This window comes from Pygoscelis adeliae, unplaced genomic scaffold, assembly GCF_000699105.1.
Source record: "Pygoscelis adeliae isolate BGI_AS28 unplaced genomic scaffold, ASM69910v1 Scaffold260, whole genome shotgun sequence".
Taxonomy (NCBI): domain Eukaryota; kingdom Metazoa; phylum Chordata; class Aves; order Sphenisciformes; family Spheniscidae; genus Pygoscelis; species Pygoscelis adeliae.
The window spans coordinates 606,370-623,749 of record NW_008824001.1 but is presented as its reverse complement, the minus strand read 5'-3'; the positions used below and the strand labels follow the sequence as shown (position 1 = coordinate 623,749).

The window sequence follows — 17,380 nt, the reverse complement described above, 5'->3', positions numbered from 1 at the left end:
TAATGCAATTTCAAAAAGGGGGGAAGATAGCCCACAAACACCAGACCCTGAAATGTCATCAAATTTGTCCTATAAAATGTGACGAGCTAGCCCAGTGAAACCGTCAGCGGAGGGAGCAGGCACATGGAGTGGCAGCAGACTTTCTTGAATTAGGTGTGCAGCAAGCTGAACTAGGACTTTGAATGCTGCTACAGGTGGAGTTGCAACAGTGGGCGAAAAGCCTGCAAGTGAGCTAATGTAGACTTTGCTTAAGAATCATTAACTAAATCCCTGTTTTGTTTCGTGGGAGCTTCAGCTGAAGTCACATGACCTGATGTGAAACAAGATCATTACCTATCAGTGCAGACATATGGCAAAGTCTGCCCATGTTATTACTTATCTCGGAGCGCAAGGGGGCTGTGACATTTCAAGCAAAGCCTGTTGGTAAGGGAGTTTCTATGTGAGCTTTCTTAAAGAAGCACTTCCTTTTTAATCATAATACTGCGTGGGAAAGTATACCAAACATTTTTCTCTAAGAGACCAGAAGATTCACCTAATTCTTCTGCTTCTATGGAAAGAGAAGAAATGCTGATACAACATTCTGTTATGGCTGTAAGCTTTGCATTTACCTGTACTGTGGAAAGTTAGTTTCTTGTTTTGAGATGCATTTCTCAGAAAAGGTTGGTTTTGAAGATGACTTCAATAGAAGTGTTGTTGCTGCCCATGAAAGGGTTCCTTCTGGAATCTTGGTGAGTTTGACAGATTTATTGCTAAGTGTGGGCATATAATTTCCTATAGCACAGTTAAAATATATAAAAATTGACTGCCTATTTTTAATAGTATATGGAAGATTTTAATTAGGCATTCAACAAACTTACTTTGTTTCCCATTTTTGTTCTGTAAGTGCTCTGTGCAGTACTAGGAGCAATCCTAAACCCCAATTAAAATCTTTCCTTAGGAGCAAAGGTGTTTTTGTTTGCTTGTTTTTGCTGAGTAGACCTGGTGCTACAGTGGTCCTGTTTCACATGGTCATTGTTTCCCCCCAGTGTTTTTGGGGTACAAAGTAAAAACTAGTAAAATACTTGCTAAAGATTCTCTCTGGTTAAGGAAAGCTCCTGCCTCATAAATATATATACATGCAAATATAGGCAAGATGAGATAAATTGAGGGAAACCATTGCTATGCATGTTTTTTATTTTGTTTTTCTACCTAATCTTTTGAAACAAATGCAACTTCTTTACTGTTTACATCATGTGGCATTAGACTATCTTTTAATCCTCTAAATGTACCTCAAAATAAATGGGATGGACAAATATCTACTCTCTTGTAAGCTAAGATCTACATTTAAGTAACTTTTTTTGCAACGATAGTTAAAATTCATGCCCTCTAAAGCTGTGTCTCTCTAGAGCAGTCTGACAGCTTGCCTTGGAGTAACTTGCATTCTTGTTTTTCTGTTGTTGAACTGGGCATTTGTAGTGTTTGTGTTCATATGGGTGCACCTGTATAAAAGGTGTTGGCTTTAAGAACACAAAAACCACAGTTTACCTTTACTAAAGCAGTGCTCCAAATGCACAGAAAATGCAAATTTGTGACAGACTTTTGATTATATCTTGCACTTTTATGTGGATATTACTGAATAACATAAAAAAATTGTTCAAGAAAACATGTTGGTTTTGTAGCAGCCAAAATAACATCTCTGTTAATAGTACATAGATATAATTCCTATCCAGAAAACCTCCTGCTCAAGTTATGCTAATGTAAGCATTTCCTGGTGATGAGTTTTGAAAATTTGGCTGTCTATCATGTAGAGCATGTTAGATACTTAATCTGAGCTGTAGTACTGTTTAATCATTATTTCTGAGAGTCATTCTATTCCTCATTGCTGTAACATGAGGAAGTCAACCAACATATGCAGGGTTAATTTTAGTTTAACTGATTTGAGTATTTTATAGATGGAGGCACAGAATTTTATTTTTAGTTCTTGAACTTCCAAAGTACATATTTTCTTTTCTTATTTTGTATTTACTTTTATGCTTCTCTCTCAAAACGACAAAGGGGAGAGAAAAAGCGTTGTTTCAGTTTCTGCCTTTTGCAGTGTAATGGCTCCTTGCCAGAAAAAAATCTTTTTTATGGTATAGGAGAGAGAGATCCTTTCCCCCATTCCAATTACAGTTGCACTTAGCTTAGTAGTATTAATATATTCAGCTATAAGAATTTTTGCAAACTACATAGTATTGCATAAACATTCAAAAATCAATCTCTCTGGAGCCTCAAAAGTCACAAAAAAAAGTGTTTTTCTGCTGTGAGACCTTAGGTATTGATAGCCTTTTAATTTGCTATCCTGGAAGAATAAGTAGTAGTGAGCTACATTAGCTTTTATGCAGAGTTCTGGAATTTGACTGCATCAGGTAATGTATATACTCTGGATATCAAAATAAATAAAACTTAAAAGCTAAAGAGTGTTGTGAAATATTGCTGCATTGCCCTTTCTTAGCTTGTCTTGTCCATCAGACTTCTGTCTTGAATTGCAGAACTAGAAATTGGCATGCTTTTTAGGTTCTTATACCAGGTTATGAAGGCATACTGCTCTCTGCTTCTTTCTGCTTTCAGGACAATGACATTTGTTTACTAAGCATGAAATGAAGAGTGTTATCGAGGAAATACTTTGTCTTACCGGTTATTCTGTGATCAGACTACTTCTATTGCATTTGCAAGAATTAACACAATAACATTTTACACTGTTCCTCTCTATAGTCAGATTTAGTACTACTCACCACAAGTTTTCCAACAAAATACAGTAAAACTTAAAGCAAAAAAAAAAAAAAATTAAAATGTCCTAGCTGGGATTCTATTGACATTTGAGATAAATTAAACATCGCATGTTTCTGAGGTATGTCGTCTTCTATTTGATTATTTGCTTGCTACAGTTTGAACCGTCTTAAATAACATGTTTATATTACAAAGTGAACCGTTATGTTAAAAGCTGAACTACAACCTGATAAGCAATTATATACATTAGTTTCTGATCTACAATTTTGTTTGTTTACAATGTACAAAACAATGTTTGTGTTAAGACTTGGATCATAAAAAGCTTCTTTCCTTATAAACTTTGTTTTTAATACTCAGTAGGTTCAAAAGTTCGTAACTTTTTCACACAAAGAGGTTATTCTGTTTATGTATGATCATAAAAGTGGCTGTGCTGTGAGCTACAGAAATGTAACAGATCTATAAAAGATAACTTTTGCTACAGGAAAGCAGTAATACATGTAAAACAGGTGAACACTTCAGTCTTGTGGGTTTTTTTTGGTGTTTTTTTTGTGGTTAGACAAGGTCATTTAGCATGTATGTGAGGAAAACTAGATTATTTATCAACTGGACTCAATTCTTAGAAGTTGCTGTGAAATTCTGATCTTTTAAACAGTCGCTACTTAAATGATAGAGAATTCCTTGCTGAAACCAGGACACCTTGCTAATGTCCACTTCTCAAGTCCTGTTCACTGAAATGAAATACATGGAATGGAGAATCTATTAAGGACTTCTCTTCCTGATTGTGCCAAACATTTCTTTTAACAAATTCAGTCTCCTTGGTGACATGAAATCAACTTTTCTTTGTAAGCCGGTACCATAGACTCCTCTTGGAAGTGGCCAAGGTATAGCCATGAATGATAATGACTCTGTTAGAGAATTTTTCCTAAGATTGAGAAGAAAGATGACTGTCATTGTAGGGGAAGACTAATTGCTTAAACAGTAAAGCAGAGATATTGCTACCTTTCTGTCTTGGGTTACAGTTCCGTGAGATGCAGCAAATATCTCACTTGTCAGAAGGAAGATGTTCAGTTCCCTGCCTCAGCCTTTTTTTTTCCTAGCTGTCTGGTGCTGCTGTGTGCCTCATGACTCTCTGGTGTTTGTCATGTTCTTCTTCCTGAGCTAATCTAACTTACTAATCCACTGAAACAATGACAACAAAATGGGTAGACTTCTGCCAGCTGTGTCAGTGAGCTAAAATCAGCTTGTTAAGAGGGTCAGATGAGGAAAGGTTAAAGTGAGACCTCCCCTTTTTAGCAAGAGTGAGCTATTATTTCATTAGCAAGCAGTCAGTTTCAAAGTTGTACATGAAGCTACTTAGAGATGAAACTGAATTTTATTAATCACTAATGTTGATAGGGAGTCCATTCAGCTAGTCTCATTAGTCACTCAGTGACAGTCTGTTCTTTTTGTCTTCATCAACCATATTGTACAAAGCTATGGGAGAAAATTCTCTAGTGTGTCACCTAGCATAATAATTCTGTGGATAATTTCGAAATAGTTGTAAACCTATATTGGAACCCCCCCTCTTCCTTTTTAAGTCTTGTGCAGAGGAAGGAATTTTTTAAAAAAATCTAAATATGATTAGGTAATGTACATTAGCCTTGAGAAGCCTGAAACAGAGAAAAATTTCTGTAGCTGCTCTAAGTCTGTGAAAGTAGTTTTAGATTTCCTGCGTGTTTACAATTATATTGGTACTGTTAGATGCTACAAAAGTACCTTCCTTTTGAATGAATGCAATATATCCTGCGTTACTGTAAGGAAGACTTTGAAGGCTCAGAACAGAAATAATTGATTAATTACCTAGATAATGAAAGTAGTATTAGGAGGAAGAATTCCTGTAGTGCAATATGGTTTTGTTTAGAGGCATTAAGAAAAATCTTAAACCTTGTTCAGAGGCTAATAAAAATAGATTAGCAAATAGAGAAATAAATTGACGGTAGACTTTTTTTTAGAAATATTATCACAAAATAGAATTTTTACAATTTAAGCCCTGTTATGTGTTCCATGTTGTGTGTTTCGCTTGTTTGCAGTGGCTCTTTGTTCTCCCAAATAATACCCTTAACTTCAGAGGCATGCGATTGCTTGGATGTATTTGAAATGAGCTTTTGGGTGGGAGGTGGGAGACAGCAGAATGAGGAAGGGTTGCACTTAGGTTTCCATTAGAACACCTTCACAGTTTTCCCTCCTCTTTCTATTAAAGTTCCGATGTTCTGAGAAATCTTTGGAGTTCTTTTCTTATTGGCAGTCATAGTTCACATTGTATTCTTAGTCTGAAAGACTTGCAGTCGTTCAGAATTCATTCATTCACTTAAGTATTTTTAATGGATTAGACAGCATGTTTGATAAGTAATTCTACATGTTCTTTGTTTATCTTTGACTATAGCATAATCTTCTTGTTGTGTGCATCTTCCTTTCCTTGTATTCTGTCCTGAACTCCCCACTCTTACCTAGTAAGATTCCTTCACCTAGACTACATACTGTTCTTTTTCAATTTTCTGATGTCAGGCATATGAACGACCACAAAAAACTGTAAAAGATTTGTTTTCTCTTGACTGAAACTTTTTGAAACCTGTGGAAAGTAGTGGGCAAGATAACTCTTTACACTTAAAATAATACATTGCATGAGTGTGTAAACTTGGTTAAGACTTGCTTTTCACATATGAAAATGTATTTGGAATTTAGCGTTTATTCTTTAGGTGTAATTTCTGTGGAAATAATGGTTGTTAGCTAGTAAGTCTGCTTCTCCTGGACGAGGAGTGTGTTCAGGACAAGGTCACGTTGCTAGGTTCACTGTGTTTTTGCAGAGCAAACTTTACTTCAGCAGCTGTTTTGAAGATAGGTACTTACAAGCTTCGTTAAGCTGTTTAGAGACATATACATTGTAACTATAGATGATACTTATTGTAGTTTTATTTAATCAAAAGTTAATGGAAGAGTCTCAGTAATTTTGAGTATCTGGCATCACCTACTACAGGTGGAAGTCTTGCTCATCTCAGTTTTAGCTTCTGAAGGTTGATGGCAGTGCTTTTCAAGAAAGGCTTTTACAAGCTCATGATTTTTATGTTGCAAGAAGTTTTAGTACTTGTTTCATGCCAAATAAATTCACTGGTGGTGTGCTTGCCTTATATAGGAAGAAAACTGGATTTCTTCCGTATTTGTGTTCTCCACACTCATTCTCAAACTCCTTTGTCTCCATTAGATCTTTTGATAATTTCTTTAAGGTGACTCAGCCATTTTTAAAAAACAGAGCTGTAAAGGAAGAGTTACATGTAGTACACTCTACATAGCTTTTCCTGACTTTTAAGGTTTTTTTTATGGTTTGGGGTTTTTTTTGCATCCTTATCTCAATTTTCAATAGAGGATCAGTTGTATTAAATAGGCAGTCTTCAGAGAGTGAATTTGTCTTTTTAGCTTATCTGAGTAATTAAGCATCATTGTATCTAGGCTTTGGGGTTTAAAAATGACATACTTCAAAATTTACTTTAAAAATTTAAATAATCATAGATTCAAGTTGATAAACTATTAAGAATAGGTTTTATAACTCTGGAGACTTAGTAATATAAGAATTGGCTCAAAATGCTGCTCGCTTTTCAAGGCATTTGTGTTAAAAATCATCAGAGCAATTGATGAATGACATTGCACATCTATTTCGATGTTTTTAAAAAATTGATTGAAAAAAACTTTTTATGTTTTTTAAATTTATTTACTTTTTTTCCTTCTTCCTCTCCCTTAGTCTCAGACTATGAACTACGTAGGACAACTTGCAGGACAAGTCCTGGTTACTGTGAAGGAGCTGTACAAAGGCATTAATCAGGCAACCCTTTCAGGATGCATTGATGTCATTGTGGTCCGGCAACAGGATGGTACATACCAGTGTTCTCCTTTTCATGTCCGATTTGGGAAGCTTGGTGTATTGCGCTCTAAAGAAAAAGTGGTAAGTTCAGAAAGTGGGCCAAAACAAAGTTTTGAATACCAATGCATTCCCTTTTCTCCCCTCTTCCTTCCTTCCCCAGCCCCCACATACCCAGTTAGCAGGCTGATTTAGTACAGAGCAGTTTCTCATGTATGCTGTACAGAGCGACAGTTTTGGAATGCAAAACAGAACTTCCTGTGGTAATCTAAGGACTCTGCAAAAAAAATACTGTGAAAGAAAAGCTTGCCAGCTCTTGAGCTATGCAAAAGGAATAATACAAACATATATCTTCACAGTCTTAAAATGTTTACATGGCTAGTTATTTACTTATTTAAGTATGCTGGGGAAGAAATGCTTAATGCCATTTAACTGATCCCTGATGTTGCAAGCAACTATTTTTGGAATGTCTGGAGGACAAATAGAGCATGCCTTAAGGGTTGGTGACCTATCATAAATATTACTCCTTGTTAGCTCTGTTCAAGGCTAATATGCAGTAGAAAATGCAGTTATTAATATCCACAAGCAAATAAAAACTGGGACTGAAGCTTCATTCCTATGTGGGCGTATTTGAAAGAGAACCTGGTACAATTCCGTGTTCAGCCAGTCTGAGACTGTGGCGCTACCCGAGCAGATTGTCCTGCCATCCCCTTTCCATAGGCTTTAGTAATCGTGCCTAGGGAGTGAGTTGGATTGGGTTGTAAATTTGACTGAAAAATGGACCTATTGTGGGGGGACTTCACATTACTGTCAGTAGGGAGTACTGTGTATGGCAGTATTGCCTGTGGGTGTGCTACCAAAGGGTAGATTGATTTAAACGGACCATAAAACCTCAGGATTATATGCTGCTTTTCTAAGAAGTGAAAGGACACTGCAGCAAACTACCCCCATCTTTATATTTTGGTTGTAAAAGGAGAATAAAGTGCAATTAAAAGAGCAGTTATGTTAGGGCTTTTTTTTGTTAACAGTCCATACTGGGAGTTACATGCGTTACAGTTGTAAGTTGATCATAGTAACACAGGCTAGCAGCTGTTTTCTTGTTTCTTTTTTTTGTTTTGATTTCCCACTTGCTAGTGTTTTTTCTTAATGAGTACACTGATGACAAAAAGTTGATTTTCCTTAACAAATCTGCAACAGATTACATTACATTTTTTGTAATGTAATGTACATTTTACAGCAAGGTACAAGAGAGGTGATATAGCAGTACTTTTTCTAATGTCTAAGCAAGTGAGATACACTTACAACAGGAGTGATCTGAAACTTGAGCTTGCTAAATGTCTTTAATTACACTTCTGAGAAGCTGAACCAAATTTGAGAGGATTGCAGCTTCTGGGTACCTCTAAAAAGCTGTTGAATAGTAGAAACATCTACTCTTGGTACTTGCTGTACTAGGCTGTCAGTGTAGTTCTCAACTTTTGCTTGAGTGGATGGCTGCTGCTTCTTACTTCCTTCATCCTTGGAGTTGCCATCCTGCAGTTGAGTGTTCTCTCAATAGTTAATTGAATGTTTATTACTGTGTTGCGTACACATTTTTCTCTGGCATGTTATGAGGCTAAGATCAATTGGTAGTCTCAAGATGTATGGGAACACAAAATATGCATATCTATGCTTCAACTCTATACTTAAGATGCATACTGAAGTCTCCAGAAACCAGCGTGAGGTATAGGTACTAAAATTAGGGATGTCTGTCTAAATCAGCATAAAGAAAAGGTTGAAAAAAAGAAACACTAAGGTAAGTTTTTTTTTTTAAAACTCATGTTACTGGATTGGAAATTCAAGAAAATATTTTGAGAATAAACTGTGTTCAGTAGTGAAATAAATACGACTTTCAGATCAAAACCATTCAGTTCTCGTGGGGAAAAAGAAAAGCTGTTATCTTAAGGATTTGGCTGTAGTCCCTGTGCATGTTTGGTTATCTACCTGTAATTTATCATCTCCAATGATTGGGTTTCCTTGGCTAATGGTTTTATTCTCATAAATGGGCGAATAATGGAGTGGATTAGGATACGTGGATACTGTCTTTCTTAGCACTGTGTGGTGGGGTTTTTTTCTTGGCAGTCCATGTGCTAATCTTAGAATTAGTCCTCTTTCCTTTTTGACTGGCCATTTCATATCACGATAACTAAATAAGAATGTGAGTATTCATATTGCAATAGTAGCTGTATGGCTTGGGGTGTAATTTTTTTCTTTTGTATTGGCAGGAAACTAGAACTTGAGTAATGTACATATTGGATATCTCATAGCAACTACATTATTTAACTTGGTCTCCTTTTGACAAAAGTGTCTAAACTATATATAACCTGAAATGCCATTGGCATTTTCTGCAGTAAGGCAAGTCTACTGTGTTTCTATCTGACATGTGTTATATTATTTTTAAATAGCTAGGCTAAATGCAGATATACAGATACCATTAGATCAGCAGATTTACTGAAAAATAAGGTACTTTTATCTGAATATTGAACACATTTTGTTTGGAAAAATTTAGAATGGAACTTAACTGGATGCCCAAGATTTCACAAAGAGGAGGAAGCAAAATAGTTGTATCTTGGTCTTAGAAAGACATTTGGTTTTTTTCTGTTATTTTATACATGTGAGGAAGGGTAATCTCTGCCTCCTGTGCGATGTAATCTAAATTAAAGTATGTTTTGATGAGAATAAAAACATTCTTCCTCTGACGAAAGCACTATGGTTGCAGAAGGGTTGTGGTCCTATGTCATATCCTCATAAACTCACGAGCAGGAAAATCAAGGAAAATACTTGAGGTCAGTGCTTTCCCCTGTGACGAAATATTTACATTAAATTTTCTCTTTCCACAGATTGATATAGAAATTAATGGCGATGCTGTTGATCTTCATATGAAACTGGGTGACAATGGAGAAGCTTTCTTTGTACAAGAAACTGAGGAGGAAAATGTAAGGGCTTTGTGCTTCATGATGGCTGCAATGCAGTATATGCAGTATTAACAGAGTAATGTGTCAAAAATGCTTAATATAGTGTTGTCAATATTGTAACTTTTAATGAAAGCTAGATTTTCTGTGGCTGAATCTTAATGTCACTTTCATGTGCTGCCAAGATGCTTGGTGCCTTGTACAATTCTGCTACCAGTGATAATAAAGTAACTAATTCTTTTTTTTATTAGAGTATTATTTGAAAGATTTGTTGAATATTTTTTTACTTTGTTTTAGTATATTCATTCTTGTTGACTGCAGTTATACAAATTGCAGTGCCTTATAATAGTTTTTGACTTAAGTTTTTATAGCTTGTGCTACTGACCTCTATACTAATAAAGATTGTCTATTTTGGCATATTTTTAATTTGTCTTATAATTTTTAGCACAGTTTTTCACAATTTTATCTATGAAACTTTCACCAGTTAACAGTAACTTCTTCGACTTGAGAATTCTTCTTTTATTATAATACAGTAATTAATTTCCCAAGAATTTATTGCAACTGGAAGCTAATGAGCCTCTGAAAAACAGGAATAATGGTTCATTTTTAGTCTGATTTCCTAAGGATACGGGACCTATGTAATCACAGTCAGTGAGCTTTGGTTTTGATCACTTCTGAATCTGTTGGCATTTTTCAGCAAGACAGAAGGAAAGAAGTTCTAAATACAAAGTTCCAAAAGCTGTAATGAAAATAGTCAGTTAGAGGAGAGAGGAAAAAAAATTGTCTCAGTGAAGTAAAAGATGAAGTGTTAATTTCCTGTTGTTATTAGGAGTCAAGTCTTTCAAGGAAATGAGCTTGATCCACTTTTTAGTTTAGGGCATTACTTGTTTACTGTGAGGGATTAGAGGAAGCTCTCATTTTGAAAGGAGTTAAATATAATTTGAAGTGGAAGGAGAAAATAAACATTAAGACCCTAAATGATAACTTAGGGTAGGGATTCATAACGTTTAAGAGAAAGGAAGGTTGGGTTTTGTTTTAGCATACACCATGATTAAAATCAAAACTGAAAGCAGTTTTTTATAGACGTAGGCTGTGTCAGCCGTTGATGGGAACTGATCACTCTTAAGACTTTCAGAAAGCAAGGGTGATAACCACTACCTTTGTCCCCAGTACAATGTTTTAAAGGAGTTATTGCGCTTGCTTAGTATATTTTAATTTATAACGAGAGTGCCTTATCTGTGTATAATGTGTCCTGGAAAGCTGGTAGTTCATACCGAAACTATAGATCAAGTTAGCTACAAAGCAGAGGACTGAGTTGTTTTTAGTGCTTTTAGACTTTTTTTTTTCTCAGTACTTCTGCTACTGATCAACGTGTCCTTGTGGTCACCTCTTGAAGCTATGCTTAAGGGATAAACGATAAAGCTCTCATTGAGTTCTTGATGGATTCAGAAAGGTACTTTCAAGTGGTCAGTCTTTGCTGTTTTCACATCTTGACATTCAGAAGTAACACCACACCTCAATTCATGTAAATCAGGACTATTATAACGTAACTTTCAGGCATCATTTTTCAGCCAGTTTTCTTTTAACTTTTCCTCTGTTTTTTTTTAATTTTGTCTTGTTATTCTGGATTATTTATCACTAATTGTATAGAATATTAACTTTATTTTAGGTGCTATCATCTCATTTGGAAGTTTTTCACAATGCAAAATCTGTGTGTCATTAGTGCTGTATAAGGCTGTATTTTGTTCTCCTTTCTCTGCTTCTCTCTACTTTACAACCAGTGGAACAAAACTTGGTCTGTAATTCTTAATGTAAAAATTGAATTTAATGTTAAATAATAGCAGTTCAGACTTTGAACACATCAAAAGTAGTATCAGTGCTCTGTCTGTTTCTGATCACAGTGTCATTCCTGACTGATCTTCTGCATGAGTGTCCTGTAAAATAACAGGCATCTTGTAATTAGTTCTATTCTTACCATGAAATTGAGCTCCATAACTTTTTCTCTTTCTCCTCGCTATGCAAATTCCATTCACTTCTACTTTTGTTCTGCTTTGTCTTTGTCCCTTCACGGTGTGTTTCTTTCAGTCTAGGTGTCAATATCTTCAAGTTTCTTGTAACAATGTAAATAAACCCCAGTCCATTGGTAAAGCTTTTCCTTCATTTGAATTGTTCCTTCAAAGGACAGTGAGTTGTAATTAATTGAAGGTTGTTTGTTGGTTTTAACATGAGTAAATTATAGTTGAGTTCTTCTTTTTGAAAGATACTTTACATAAACAGTGTCTGACATGGATGACAAGACTGCACGTTCCCCAATTTTGTGGGTAACACTGAACTGGGAGGAGAGGTAGACAGGCCAGAAAAAGAGCCACCACATAGAGCCAACTTGGCAGACTGGGATACTGGACCAACAAGATTCACACAAGGTTTAACCAAGATACATGTGACGTCTTGCATCTGGGTTGGAAGAATTCCACACAGCAGTACAGGCTGGGGTCTGACTGGATGAAATGCATCTCTGCTGTAAAGGCTGGCAGTGTGCCCTGGCAGCGATGAAGGCAAATGTGTCCTAGTCTGCATCAGCAGGGAAGCGAGCGGCAGATGGAGGGATGTGGGATTGTCCCACTCAACCTAGTATATATTAGGCCAAACCTGGAACACAGTTCTGGTCTACCGAGTTCTGGTGTCCCCAGTTCAGGAGAGACGTGGAAAATTGGAGGGAGTCCAGCGGAGAGCCACCAAGATGATCAGGGGGTTGGAGAAGTTGAAATAGGAAGAAAGGTTGCTGGGATTGGCTGTGTTCAGTCTAGAGAAGATTCAGGGGGATCTAACCACAGTCTTTCAATACCTACAAGGTAGTCATAGAGCAGATGGAGGCACTCTTTTCACAAGGATGCCTGGTGATAAGACAAGGGGCAAAGGGCACAAGAGGGAAATTCTCCCTCACTAGAAATACTCAAAATCTGGCTTGACAAGGCCCTGGATAACCTAGCCTGAGGCCCTACTTTGAACAGAAGATTGGACCAGATGATCTCCAGATGTCCCTTCCAACCTATACCTTTCTATAAATCTGTTTCAAAATAAATAGACAGCAGTGGATTTAATTAGCCTATTTTTATTAACACATTTACTAAGCATGGATAGAACTGGTGTGCTCAAGGGCAGATAATTTCAAAAACATTCTACTGACTGGGTATTTGTTTTGCTAGAAAAATCAATTGTTTATGTCTGAAACTGTAAAAATAACTACCATTCATTTTTCTGAACTTTTTGTAATCCCTGTAGTGAACTTGGTTCCTTTCTGGATATCAGCTTCATACCACTGGGCTATTGTATGGTTTCATGTCTAAATATAGATGCAAGGATTAACCTATGGCCGACAACTATCCTGTATGCGCAAAACAAAGTAAAAAAAAAAAAAAAAAGTCTGTTCTTTATTTTCTTTTTTACTTAGGAAAAAGTTCCTGCATATTTGGCAACATCTCCAATACCCACCGAAGACCAGTTTTTTAAAGACACTGGCAATCATTTGAAATCAGGTGAAAATGAGAGGACATGTGTAAACTCAGAAATTCCACACTCTGTGGAAACAGAGACTGTATTCACCCCAGGTTCTGTGAAAAAGAAAAAAAGGAGAAGAAAGAAATACAAACAAGATAGCAGGAAGGAAGATCAGATCTCTTCTACTGGGACAGAAGAGATTTTTGAAATGGAAATAAGCACAGATGATGAAAAAAGTGTTCAACCCCTAAGGTAAACTATCAGATACTTGCTGACTGCTTTCACTGTTATCACTGAACATTTAAAAGGTGACTTGTACCTTTCCTCTATGCAAGTAATGCATAAGTTTCAGTAGGCTTTTCCTCAAACAAACAAAACTCCAAACCATTATCTTCCACGTCTTTACAGAATCCTTCAAGTTTGGCCATTTTGTTATGAACAGGAAACCCAATTAAGCCCATTCTGGTAAAGAAGCATTGTCATGATCTGTTGTGTGACTGAGAAGAAGTTTCAGTGTAATCTTTCTGACGAGGCAGAGTGGTTTTCTGGTGTGTTTGGTAACCTCTACATAAACTGCAGTGTGGAATGCCTGTAGTACACCACATCTGAATTTGACTTCACTGTAACTTGAAGTTTACTTTGGTAATTGAAAACTACATAAATGAATGCTCCTTCACATTAGTAAAAAGAACTCTTTACATGTGTGTAGTCATAAAGGAGGGGGGGGGAAAATCAGTCCTGTATTTTGAAGTGGGTAAACTATTAGTAAAGTGGAGCTTGTGGTAAAGTGGTAGCACATACTAATAAGCTGAAGAAGTTTATATGAGTAATAGGAAATATTATAGTAATAGAAGAAAGCTATCAAGCATATAAATGCTTAAAATCCAAGAAAGGCCTATGCATCAGTTTTATGTGGAAGTTTCTTAGGCTTCTTAGCAAAAGAGGTGGACTTGGTTTTTAGACAAAGCTAGCCGCTTTATTGGACAGCGTTACTGTTAAATGTAGTACTGTCTGAATAAATTGAAGATCTGGTTTGGGAATTGGAAGAATGTTTTGGTATAAGAGAATAAAGTATAACTGAAAAACCCCTTCAGTATGGGTCTTCAAGGGAGTCTCAAATTTAATAAGTACCAGTCAGAAAGGTTAGTGCAACAGAAAAACATGACCGATAAAACACAACAAACAAAATTTGGATTTTAAAGTGTTTTCTAGAATGTCTGTGGCTTTCTTAATTAATTTGCCTTATTTTTTCACTGTCATATTTATGTCAATGAATTGTCATTTAGATATTCGCTGCTCTATTTAAGTCTGGGAATTGGCATTTTGTTTGGTTTGAGATTTTTCCTTTTTTTCCAGTTTAAGAAAAGCAAGATCTTTGTTCAGTCTTCAGTGTAAGAGTATTAACAATAACTTGTCCTAGTGAAACAGTCAAAAATAAAAATAACTACCAAGTACATGAAGAAAGAAAATATAACCCATGAATTGTTTATTCTTTATTTAATAAATTATTACAAGTGTATGAAGAATTTAGGAATGTCATGCCAATAATGGCTGTTTTCACCCAGTGTTTTATTTGTAAATCACATTTTTTTTACATATATGTAAACAGAAGCAGCAGTAGAAATGCATTCTCAGTCAGAAGAGTGTTATGATGTGGAAGGAAGAAGACTTTGTAAAAGAATGCTGTTTTCTTGTGAATAGCAAGTAAATGCAGGACTGAAAAAATACATTGTAGTAATGGAAGCCCAGAGACAGTAGGTTTGTGGCTATGTATCTGTTAATGGAGTTCATATACAGTCATTCCAGTGGCCTACCAAGGCAGGGAATAAAATGCCTTGCAATAGGCATACACTGTTTTCTTCCCAGCTAGATACTGTTGTGAAAAAATGTTCATAAGCTTTCTTTTCACATCCTGTGGGGATGTAAGGTGATATCGGCAGGTTTGTTTGGTTTGGTTTTTGTTGGGTTTTTTTTTTTAGTTATAAGTGTGTGGCTCTTGGTGGGTGGGGAAGAGAAACTTAACTAACTGTTATTAGACATAGCTTCAGATTTCAAAGTGAAACTGGGAAAGGAAAAGGGAGGCTCATGCTCCAACAGGAAGGTCAAAAATTCAGCCACAGGTACCAACCAGTATGTAGTGTCTTATCTAGTTCTATTCTTATAAAGTGAAAAACGAGCTGTTTCCTGTTCCTTGGGAAAATCCATTTCCAAGTATTTATGCAACTTTTTAAAAAATATGTCCTTTGTCTTTTCTAGCTGTGATTTAGGTAAGTTAGTAGTGCTTGACTTACCTAAAATAATACCAGGAGGACTGAGATTACAGTGTGTACGCTCAGAAATAGAGGGCATTATTTCTCCAGTGCTAAGGGTGTTAAAGTAGTTACCTGTCTCTAAAATCTTATATATTTATTTAGACCATGTATAAAATGGATAAGGATGAGAAAAAGTGGTAACACGGTTTATAAATGTTGCAAAATAAATAGCTTAGAATTGATAGTGCAACACGAAGTTATAAGTTGATGCATACTGATTTTCCCATCTTATTTTCAATAATCTTTGACTGCATTTCGATTTTTAAACTTCAAATTTATCAACTTGCGGATGAAATTTGAGTTTTTTGGTGCTTCATATGAACTCACTTGGTCACAAATTCCCAGTGAATAAAATCTGTTCAGTACCACCTGTGTGTCATCTTGCCCCCCCTCTGAAGTCATAATATTGAGGATGTCTCCGTAATAATTTTTTAATGTGTTTACTTAATTGTTCAATAATACCTTTTTCCTCTTTTGGAGATAACTTAGCACTGGATACAGACAAAGATAGTATGAAACATATTTCAATCACAGTTAGCTTGGTTTATGAATACAAAGGATGTACAGTCTCTGCTGCTCTCATCTCAAGACAAGCTGTCATCATCAAGTTTCATAATAATAGTACTTCTGAATAAGAAGTGGAGCTATTAAGACATTTTTAGGGTTCAGTATTTAACATAGTCTAGACTGTCTTCCAAATTAAAGACTTGTGCAAATTAGGTAGATCAGTGTAACTGCTTAGGGTCTAATGGGCTGTATTGAGTAAGCGTGTAAATTCTAAATATTTATGAATTTTAATAGATAATGTTAAAATCTTTTATCCATCCGTAAGATAAATTAGTGTTAGCATTTCAAAAGAAGTCCAGTGCAACCATGCTGCTAATGGAAGAAAAATACTTTTTCTTTTTTCTTTCATAATAATGGCTTAAAGTAATTTGTATTGCATTTTACACTCAAATTCCAGGTTTATCTTCCTTTGTATTCTATCCACTGTGTAGCCGTGATGCCCTTGATCTAACCTCAGAACAAGTTAGTTGTATCCTGAGAATAGCTATTTATTCAGTTAAATTCAGAAAGCTGTAAAAAGATCTGAAGTACTTATGATAGAAGTATTTAAAAGGGACTTCTGTCTAAAATACAATACAAGGGTCTTACTGTTGGTTGTTTGGTTGTTGGTTTTTTTTTTGTTATTGAGTAGACTTCCCAGTCAAAACAAACCCCACTGTTCAGAAGAGTACAGTCCTTCTAGCTACTTGTCGTAGTTTATGGTAATTTGTAAACTCTTGGGTAAATTGTGAGGCTAGTGCCTACCCCTGTTTTTTTCTTACTGGTTTTAATTTGTGAAATGTGCAGCTGTAAAGCACATTGTCAAAACTACCTTTTCTATTTAGCTTTTTCAGTGTTTCTAAGGTTTATGTAGTAAGGGTTATGTGTAAATCTCTATTTATCTTTGGATTTTGATAATATTAGCTGGCTGGTGGTACCACTTATGCTGTTGTGACTTCTTCAATATTAATTTACTATGTGTCAAGAGTAGTAGATTTTTAAACTTGCAATATTTTCCAGGATTAATAATAGTTTTTATATACATTTTAAGTTATATAAAGGTGTGTTGCAAACAGTGAATTCTTTAAGCTATACACTTCTTTCTTTTGATCTTGGATTTTTAATAATGTACAAGTAACTTTTCTAACTGAATTAGTAATGCATATTTCTTATAGCTGACTTAATGTCCCATGTATCTCCACAGAGGATCCTCAAATTCATCACCAAAGGGTGAAGAACAAAAAGAATCTTTGATTTATCACTCGAAGGATCATTACCCCTTATCTGATGGAGACTGGTCCCCTCTGGAGAAGTAAGTCACTTTGTAATGTCATCATATGTATAATGATGAATAATTAGTAAAAAAATTAATATGCCTTTTAATTAATTTTTTCCCCTGATCTGTAAAACTATCAAACATGCCTAACTTGTGATATCAA

At 35.6% G+C, this 17,380-nt stretch overlaps 1 protein-coding gene across 1 annotated transcript in view; it reads left to right on the top strand.

The window, feature by feature from the left end:
- The first annotated feature begins 370 nt into the window (after window positions 1-370).
- Window positions 371-17,380, top strand: part of LPIN2 (lipin 2) — a 37,179-nt gene continuing 20,169 nt past the window's right edge. The window contains exons 1-5 of the mRNA XM_009325003.1: window positions 371-728; window positions 6,521-6,721; window positions 9,514-9,609; window positions 13,037-13,335; window positions 17,146-17,253. Of these exons, the coding sequence (XP_009323278.1) occupies window positions 642-728; window positions 6,521-6,721; window positions 9,514-9,609; window positions 13,037-13,335; window positions 17,146-17,253 (791 nt within the window). The 5' untranslated portion in view covers window positions 371-641. The remainder of the gene's footprint in view (window positions 729-6,520; window positions 6,722-9,513; window positions 9,610-13,036; window positions 13,336-17,145; window positions 17,254-17,380) is intronic.